At 36.4% G+C, this 10393-nt stretch overlaps 1 protein-coding gene across 31 annotated transcripts in view; it reads right to left on the bottom strand.

Annotated features, from left to right (window-relative positions):
• Positions 1 to 3602: 3602 nt before the first annotated feature.
• The window catches only part of jade2 (jade family PHD finger 2), an 80016-nt gene continuing 73225 nt past the window's right edge, over positions 3603 to 10393 (bottom strand). For 30 of the 31 annotated variants that reach the window (XM_081719131.1, XM_027008342.3, XM_081719129.1 and 27 more), the window contains one exon: positions 3603 to 10221. In XM_081719131.1, coding sequence (XP_081575257.1) covers positions 9401 to 10221 — 821 coding nt within the window. In that variant the 3' untranslated portion in view covers positions 3603 to 9400. The remainder of the gene's footprint in view (positions 10222 to 10393) is intronic. The other variant, XM_081719151.1, reaches the window with a different exon arrangement.

The raw sequence follows: 10393 nt of genomic DNA, 5'->3' as shown, positions 1-10393 counted from the left end.
TAGCTTGGCTTCACAAGTTGAAATATTGCTAAAATTGAAAAAACAAACAAGTTTTAAAAAGATTGACTGTCTACATATTCCATTTCAGATATAAAGTACAGAGAAAAGTATAAACTAAAATAATCTAGTTGCATTGGTTGAGGATGATATAGCTTTAATTTGGAACTGTGATGCAATTCCAAGTTTCAGGGGTTCTCTAGCCCATACAGTTAATAAAAATTTTAACCATTAAGTACACTTGATAATAGTATAAGAAAATCCACTAAAATGGAATATATGTTTAAAGCACTGAATGTACACTATTAAGTAATGCACTAATAAAACATTTCTGTATTTTTTGGGGTAGGACACTATCAGAATACACTTTCAAATTAATAGTACTAATTAGTGTACTTATATTAAGTACACTGAAATACGGCTATGGTATAAATATACTTGCAATTAGTACACTTGTAACATTGCTTTGGTACTTATATTTAGCACACAAAACAATAGTGTGCTAAAAATGTAGTTGCTGATATTAAAGTATATTTTTAGTATATAAAAATATATTTCATATTCACCTGAGCTCCCTGACCACCAAGGTGAGGCACAGCTCATCTCCAACACGCCTATTGTTAACCTGAAAACTACTGGATATGCTAATTAATGAAACAATGACCATTGTTGTCATTGTTGCTGTAGCAAATGTCACTATTGTCCACAGAATATTGGCGCTAGAATAGCTAATAAGCATTTAGTTTAGTCTGGGGCCAACCTCCATGATTATCCTCCTCACAGTCATGCGTTTTGACATGCGGTGTGACTTGGACAGCCACCTTTACACTTCCATAAAATCTGGCTAAAATGCATCTCAGACCATTTTAGATAATCTCTATCTAGATATAACCCTGACATTCAAGATACATGAAACAACCAGGTCTAATCAGAGCTTCTGTTTTACTGCCAATGATAAATCACTATAGAGAAATCATAAACTAAGTTTAAGTTTAATCTGGGCCTGGAAGACTGGCCATTTATCTGTCAAAAGCAGAGAGTAAGAGAACACAAGAGGGCGCCAGTGGTCGTGCACAAAATGAGCATAAAAAATTCATTTTGTTCTCTCTTTTTGTGATTAAGTTAAACTAAATACCTATACGAAGAACATTGCTAAAGAATATGAATTTTTTTTTAATTCTTAAAAATAGATAAAGTTTTTATTATTCATATGTTATACATTTGGAAAAAGAGTTGACAAGACATTGTCTCTACACTAAAATAACCATGAAAGAATTCTGTGTAGTTATCTATTCCCATTCAAACACTTGTTGTCTTGGTTTCCCTGTTTACTATTACCAAATGCGAACAAAGCAAAAACAGCAACCCTTAGTAGTAGGATGCCCTCAACAAGATTATTACTTTCTTTCATGTTTTTTAAACCACTCCAATCACCTCACTCCACCCATATAAATATTGTATGTGGAAGTGCGGTTTGTGAGTTCCCATTGAAAAGTCATGAAATAAGCATCAACTGTTGATACTGGAACAAAGAGTGGCTAGTATCAAGATTTTGCCTGGATTGTGGACTGAAGCTGTGGAAAGGACCAAGCGTGTTGAGTTAGATGCTGAAAGATTATGAAGATTAAATACTTTGAAGTGTCATGCGTTCGTTATTAACTGATACAACTATTGGTATATTGATATTGGATACTAGCCCTTAGGATATTTACATGAATTTATTGTCTGTGTGTAAACAGGGGTAGTATTGGGCTCACCCAGAACTGACCAGGAATTAAATGTATTTACATCCATTTATTGTAATGTTTTACTTAAAAAAACCCCAAACTTTTTACCCTGACAGTAATCAATAAACCAAATGGTATGATAAACAGATAGTAAATAAAATATCCAAAAATTTCATTCAGACTGATCTTCCTGTCTACCTACCTCACAACCAGCATGTGTACTCTTATGCACATGTGCATGGTCCTTCCCATGGTCCTTACATATTGCTGAAAGCTAGGTGCACTAGAAAAGGTTACACTGAACCCTCAAACTGCTTGAATTGCTGAACAAAGAAGAAAAGCCTATGTAGGTTGGATAAAACAAGGGCTGAAACTTTTTGCTTATCATTTAATTCTGTAAGGTCACTCTGGACAAGAGCATCTGCCAAATGCTGTAAATGTAAACCAGACTGGTTTTCCATTGTTAGCTAGGTCCTGCAGCTGCTTCGTCAACAAACATGGATAAAATTAACTGAAAATTCAAAATAAACATTAAAAACTGACTTTGGCTGTGTACACTGGTGTAGGGGACAGGCACAGAAGATACACACTGATGGGGTCCTTGAGCTGTGGAAGGCCCCCAAGGAGGAAATTGTAAAATTAAAAAAATTAAAATTTTAAAAAGGACCTCTACCCTGCTTCTTATGGTAGGGCTCCAGAATTTTGTCTTATACCACTAGCTGTGTAGTATCCCTAACCTAGATGTTTTTACCTTTGCCCCTTATCTAATGTTATTACAGCTAGCTCTTGTAAGATAGCCAGGAATAAGTTACTGTATCAAATTCTTTTAATAAGATTTTGAAGTACTAACATACCACCTTGAGAGATCTGAGTAATAACAGTTGTTTGTTATTTATGTCCATTTTGATAATGTTTTTGATAGTGTTTTCTTTCATCTGAATGAGACATGAAGTAGTTGGATATAGTGATGAAAACGATGCTGTCTCTTGTAGACTCCTCCAGCTGTTGTCAGGCAGTACATTAATGAGATTGGGGGAGTGGCTTTGAAAGGAGAGCTGAAGGTAGGTGGTGTTTTATTTCAGTTGAATATTTTAAAAGAATTTAAAAAAATGTACCTACTCCACCATTGGTGGCAGCTTTTCATCTAGTTCTGTTCAAGAATTGGCTAGCAGGAAAGACTGAATTTCAATATGAATTCTGAATTATTAATTAAATGAAACATGCCTTGTTAGAATAAGTTTTTTGTTTAATATTCATCCAAATATGCACTGTTATCTGTGCTCTCCAATATTCCATGTGGAAAAACTATGGAAAATTGAGCAGGAAACGAATCTGAGACTAATTCATGGTCAAGAACAACACGAGTAACAATGACATGATTTTACATTCACTATAACCACTGTCAAGGAACAACTAATCGTGTTCCACAGGAAGCATTATGATGGCCTTTATGTTCCATTTTAAAGTGATTAAACTCCTAAATTACATTCTGATCTTTGTAACCACCGATAAACTATAGATGTGCTGAGGAATAAAGGTTTGTAATAAAGTTTTATAAGAATCCCCTTTTCCTGCTTATAAGCACGTTTTCTCTTCTGATGTACACAATTTTCAAGGACAAACCTAAAATGTATTTTTTATAGACAACTTTTAGAACAGCTTATGCTTTATTAAAATTTCAATTAAAGTTAAAAATACTGGTCCTGAAAGTCATTAAAGTCACTTTGGGTAATTTATTTTTTGTTTGGGGGGGGGGGGGGGGTGTCCAGGATCATCATGGAGAACAGATATATCTATTAAAAGAGAAAAAGGACAAATTATTTGTTGGAAAGCATGAGGGATGCAAAACAGTAGAAGAGGATTGCAAATCAGCACGGGTACACAGAGAGCATAGCTTTATTGACTGCACTGGTCAACCACACCAGGTTGGGCAATGACAGGAAAAGGTGGAAGAGGCATAGTAAATGCAGCCGTCATTAAGGCCACACAAACAGCATGCAGATACAGTCAAAATGGAACATCATATTGCTTTTAAGACTGCTTACATGGGGAAAATTTTTTACAAAAAATAAAATAGGTTTTTGCACTAATGAAAAATACATTTTTATCCTCCTACAAAGATGATTTCTAATACAACAAAAATAAATATAGCAAAAGCCCAAAATAATTTAAAATAGCTTTTTTCCTCAATATATTTTCAATATCTCTCTCTGCTATTAACAAATGCTGCAACATTCTTTTAAACAAAGAATACAGAAGGCTGAACTCCTGCAACATTCATATTATCATATTTATTACTGATGCAGAGCCAATATAAGTCAGGAATTTTACATGACAGCAGACATGTCAATGCATTTACAACATGAGTAATGGAATAATGGATGCCTGAAGGAGTATGATGGTTGAACTCTGGTGCATTGAACTGCCAGCAAGTTGTGATTTTGCACCAACCTCTTTTCCTGATCTTGTTCTTTCTTTTTCTGAAAGGTATGAAGGAAAGCTTACAAACACCAAAAAGGCAGTGGGGTTGTTATTGGGTATAAACCCTGCATTAATACAAGACAAAAACAAAGTGGACAAGGCAGGATCTAATGCTGTGGAAAGCCACATTAGAGCAAAGCTGCAAGGATTCAAACTTTAAAAGCATGAAACACTAGATCACTGCCCTATATATGAATCCAACTTCTGAATCACCAAATGACTCAGTTTTAGTGGAAAGGTTTTTTGGGACAGATAGAAGAAAAGCTATTTATAACTGTAGAGAGCTAACCATTTGAAGCAAACATTCCTATGACTGCTAACCATGGTCTAAAATACTTTACAGCAACAATGCAGAACTTTCCTGTACCTTTTCATAAAACTTCACTGGAACTATGGGGACTCAGGAGCTTTAAACAGAGTTTTCAATGCAACTAAAATGAACTTCAGCACAACTGCAGTATTTAATTTTATTTAACATTCTTTGTCACATTAACCTTCTTGCTGTTCTGTATTAAAAGACCAAAACAAATAAGATAATAACAAAGAAAAAACTCTTTTCTGAGTTAGGAGCTGTGGGATTTCACTTAGAGGATGGTCTGCAAATCAATAATTGATGCTACCAAACACACACAAAATGCAACCCTTTTTGCTTTCTATTGTCTACTTGCTTCTTATACAGTTATTTAGCCAGTGATTAAAATGCACTGAAGCCGACAGCACATAATTGTGAGACCAGGAAACAAACTTTTAACTCAACCATCTTTATTATAAACACAAGTATTAGACTACAATTAGAGACAATTAAAGACTACAGTCAGTACTAAGCATCCTCCAGTGCTTCATCAGTGATTAGGTTCTGAACACAAGTCCACTGCATATTTTTGGGGAAGTGAACAACTGAACCATGCTCAACTGAGCAGTAACACTGACACATTTGAAACCACTAGCAACACCTATTCCCTCATAGAGTTCTGCTGGTATGCCTATTTCCTCATACCAGCAGAACACTGTCATACTGCCATCATATCATCAGTATATCATTGTTCTGCTGAGAAGGATCCACTCCTCAAATATCAAGTCACCAGTGATCATATGGTCATTAACCTACCAGTGATAAAGGTACATTATTTACGTCCATTTATGACGTAAGTGAGAAAGGATGGCTGACAAATTGTACATACCAACAGATGGGCTAAAATCTATAATGGGTCACCTATAAAATACACCAGAGGTTTGCTAGTATCCAGACTGTCACGGCCCTTGTAAAGGCACTTAATGCCTAGGCAATGCTAATCTGCTTGGTAAGACTGTGTTGCTCCTTTTTGGCCATTATTAGGCAGCAAAATGAAAGATTTCCAGTGTGGGTTATTTGGAAATCTTTCATTTTCCTGCCTAATAATGGCCAGAAAGGAGCAACACTAAACTACACTAATCATTTTATCAGTAAATTTGAATATTCATGTATTTATCCATTCAACAAATCATATGTCTGCTGTGCAGTGCATAAAATCATGTATAAAAGAGACAAGTGTTCCTATCAGTTACCAAAATGGGAGCAAAATGTAATCTGAGTGACCGTGACCCTGATATGGTTTTTGGCATCAGGCTGGTTTGAATGATCAGAAACTGTTGATCTCCTGGGATGTTAACAAACAGCCTCTAGATTATTCACAGAATGATGAAAAAAATCCAGTCAGCAGCAGTTCTGCAGGCAGAAATGCCATGTTGATGAAAGAGGTCATAGGAGAACAGCAAGACTGATTTGAGCTGTGCCAAGTGTTCTTTGGCACATGTGGCACACATTAACACAAACCGATCATCATTTGAATGTCATATTCTATCTGAATATTGCTGCTGACTATGTGCATCCCTTTATGATGACAATTGACCCATCTTATAACGGCTGCTTCCAGCATGATATTGTACCATATGACAAAGTACAAGTCATCCCAATTTGGAATTGAGGCCATTTTAAGAGGACAAATAGGCTTACTTTCCTAATAAAGCAGTGAGTGTGTATGTATGTGAATATAAACCCTTATACCCTTTGCATACAATAAGATTTCTTAGTGATTGGATGTGTCTCTACTAAAATTAGTATAGTAGGCAGTCATCATATCATTCTAGTATATATGCAGCAATTAAAAATTACTCTACTGTAAACCCGTTTATGGAGTTAAACGAAGTTGCTAAAAGCTCAGCAATATGCTTACTGTGGGTATGTACAAAATTAGAGAATAGAGTTGGGTTGTACAATGGTAGAATTGGAATACCAGTAGAATTCCTTCTGAATATATAATGGAAACACATTGCTTTGCAGACATTATGATTTCTTTGAAGTCTACAACATATTTATTATATAGTAAAAGGTTGTTTTGAATTGTTTTATGTCTATAAATAACTGAAACTGTACCAATATTTCATAAAAGTAAAGAAGGGTTAAAATTAAACTTTCATATAATCCAATTAAATCTGGATTATTGTACGAAACCTTCTATTGCACTATAATAAATCCAAACAAATATCGACAAAAATGAGGTCAGATGCTTTTCTCTTTTTTAATGACCATGTTATATTATTTTTATAACCATGTTATAATATCCAATCACCAGCTACGTTATTAGGTGCATATTAAAAGTGCACTAGTAAAGCCACTCAGTATCCCTGCATAAATAGTTAGTTTCTGACCACAGGCTGCATATTTGTGTGTGTACCAGCATTTACATTTACAACATTCAGTTGACACTTTTATCCAAAGCAACTTACAATTATGACTGAGTATAATTTGAGCAATTAAGGGTTAAGGGTCTTGCTCAGGGGCCCAACAGTGGCAATTTGGCAGTGGTGGGGTTTGAACCAGCAACCTTCCAACTACAAGTCAAATACTTTAACCACTAAGCTATCAGCAGATGGGTTACTGTCTGTAAATGTACATTTATTAAAAGTACCAATGTTATATACATAAAGTAGCCAGTGTGCAGGTTGAGTGCAGGTTGAAGGTAGGTGTTAGTGACCACAAACTCTATTGTTAGATACACAAACCTTTTAAATTACTTTATTTTTTATTTCCCTTACTGTTTTAAATTCTTCTATTTTTTAACCTTGATTGGCTTTTATTCCAAAGCTGAGGATGTAAATTCAAGACTGTGCCACCCACTCCTATCACAAGAATGTGGTCTGCTGCTACCTCAAATTAGACGCTAAGTAAGCTTAACTTGTGCTGCTTGTTCAGACAAGAAAGTAACACGAGGTTTATGCAGTTTCGGGCAAGAGATATTTTAGGTACAGTATAACAGAAGTCACAAGTAGATGAACAAAGCTAGTGTGATAATGTAACTGCTAAAAGTTTCCGCCCTCAGTTATTTTATTTAATTTCAGTGCAAACACCAGAAATAATATGAAAATCATGAAGCATATATGAAGACTGCTCTTACTAGTCATAGGTTTTCCTGTGATCCAGCTCAATACCACCTGTGTGTGACTGCAGTGGGGTGTCATTTTCTGGCTACTGATGAATGATTAAAATACAAAAATATAACAAAAAAAATTTAAGTCTAATGTAGGTGATGCTGATGACGGTGCTAATCTTGACAATTCCATCTTAAATGAGTTCCATAATGAACTGAAAAGAGCAAATCTGACTGGTAGCACAACCACATAAGAAAGAAAAAGGCAGTAAATAATGGGTCATCAATATCTCAGGGGATATTTGGTTCACCAGAAAAACGAAGCGCTGACAAATGCAAGGACTGATGCCATGGCTGCAGCAATACTGTTGCCTTAAAAATTACAGTTATTACAGTTGGAGCACTTGGTACTAGAATAATCACAGTACAGTGTCATCTTACTGTTCTTTGGCATTATACAAAAACAAACACAAAAAAGCATTAGAAATTTAGAAAATTTATAGCAAGGGAAATCTCTTAGCAGTCACAAAGTGAAGCCTGATGGTGAAATCTGCATGCAAGTATTTTATTATTTTAATTTTTGATTGTAACTATAACTACTAAGTTTTTCTTTGACAGATTGAATCTAAGATTTTACTCATTAGCCCTGAGACACATACAGTGGGTTGCTTAGCTTCATAACAAAGAGGAATTTGGGGGTTGGCACCTAATTTAAAATTGTGGACTAACTGAGGCTGATTATATGAGTCAGCAAACAGATGATTCAGGCTGTTTGTTTCAAGGCAGCATTTTGCACAACCATGGAATGATCTTAGTGACTGTGTTTACTGTTGTATTGATTAATGGCAAATGCTGCACTTACATTTTTTAGGCACTACTTTTGGACCAAAAAAGATATTTTTCCTTTTGATTTCTCTGATTGCACCAAATAAGGTGATTACCTTGTTTCAGGGGAGCAACAGAAGGCACACTTTCTAATAGACATCTGCTTATTCTAAGTCAGCCTTAGCTACTGAAAAAGAGAGCAAGTGTATGGGGGGAAAATGGAGCTGACTGTCAGTTTATGTAGGTCATCTACATATGCATAAGAACTATCTTTTAAGTATATGGATGGGCCCATGTTCTCTCTGAAGTGTAAGGATGGGCCCTATGTTCTCTAAATACATTGTTGGTGTGATATGCATGTGTGCTGCAGTCAGTCTTGTTTCTTGTGCTTTTAATGACTGAGATGCTCCATAATTACCTATGTACACTATTTTCATTATAATTACCACTGTACACTATTTCCATCCAAAAATCTTAAATGGCCACTTCCACCTCCAACTCCTTTGTTTTTGTCAAAGGACAACAACCCAAACCATCTTAATAATGCCCATATAATCCACATTTATGGGGCTTGTCATTAATGTTTTAAGACAGTGTACCAAATCCAACTGTTTCCCAAGAGGATATTTGGAAGATATAACTTAGAAATGAGCAACATGAAAAATGTGTATGTATCCCATATGTATCCCATCTTGGTCTGACAGAGATTTAAAAATTTCAGTTTCAAAGACATTATGATTAGTCACTGTTAAAGTTATATTTGAAGAGAAATGGTGGAGGAGGAGAGGATTGAAAAATAAATGGACAAAAGACTAGTTTTGGTTATTTACAGCAATCTACAGATGAAATCTGTAGTTCTGTTGGAGTGAACACACTAGACTAAGTGAGAGATGAATGAAACCATAGCATCTGGGAATCTCAGAAACACTTTTCTCATCCGCTCTTCTGGTCTTTGATTCAGTTTTAGGAGGCTAGAACACTTTGCCACAGTACTTCCTCATTCCCAGTGTGCAGCGGGGTGAGGTGCAACTTCCGTCTAGCAGCGCGCGAGCTTGAGTCACTATGTTCAGCATCTGAGAAGTAACCATCTGTCTCGGTGTCAAGTAGCGAGGTTCCTTTTTTACCAATACTCTCCTGCACAGAAACCTCTGTGGCCTGTGTTCCTCCACTTTTAAAGCGAGATTTTCCTTGCCTTGGGAGCCGGACTCGCAATGCCTCTCGTGAGCTCCTCCTACTCTCTGTTTCTGGAGTTGACATCACCCCTGCACCAGCACTGGCTTCCGAAGGTTCATGCTTCTCTGAAATATGGCAAGAGTCCATTTTTGATATCGGTGGCTGTAGTAGTTCTATTTTTCCCTCAGTGCTACTGGATTGCGAGTCATTAAGATGGTAGAAATGATGATGATGATGATGAGCTTTTGAGGAGCGTAGTCTCTCACCCCGTCTGCCATCATGAGCTCCCTGATATTTAATATGACTTTTACCTTTGGGTGCAGGCCCCATGCCCACTTCTATACCAGAGGTGATCTGCTTGGGGCCTCTGTTCCTGGCTTTACCTTTGCGACCCAGTTGAGGGGTTTTCCAGGTGGACTTCATGGAGTGGTCCATCATCAAATTGATTAGGCTCTCCTCACCCTGCAGCAGCTGGTCAGATAAAAGGCTTGCAGAAGAGTCATGTGGCTCACCACCCAATGCCCAGTGGCTCAACATGTTGTCTGCAGTGATCTGAACAGACTGTGCCAGCCAACTGTCAAACAATGAGTCATCCAATGGGAGGGAGAAGCCTGAGAGAAAAACATCAAATTTACAAGGTTACAAAATCAAAAATATATTTTCAAAACATTCCAGCCAGTTTTTTTTTAATTATTATATAAAAAATAGAAGGAGCCTGTGAAAGCTACATTGAGACCAATATAACTGATTCATGATAGTGAGTTTTCTCCAAAATATTCCTTT

Source organism: Electrophorus electricus, chromosome 8 (genome assembly GCF_041902795.1).
Source record: "Electrophorus electricus isolate QZ-2024a chromosome 8, ASM4190279v1, whole genome shotgun sequence".
In the NCBI taxonomy this organism is placed as follows: Eukaryota; Metazoa; Chordata; class Actinopteri; order Gymnotiformes; family Gymnotidae; genus Electrophorus; species Electrophorus electricus.
Note: the sequence above shows the minus strand (reverse complement) of the source record. Positions and strands in the feature narration are given on the sequence as shown.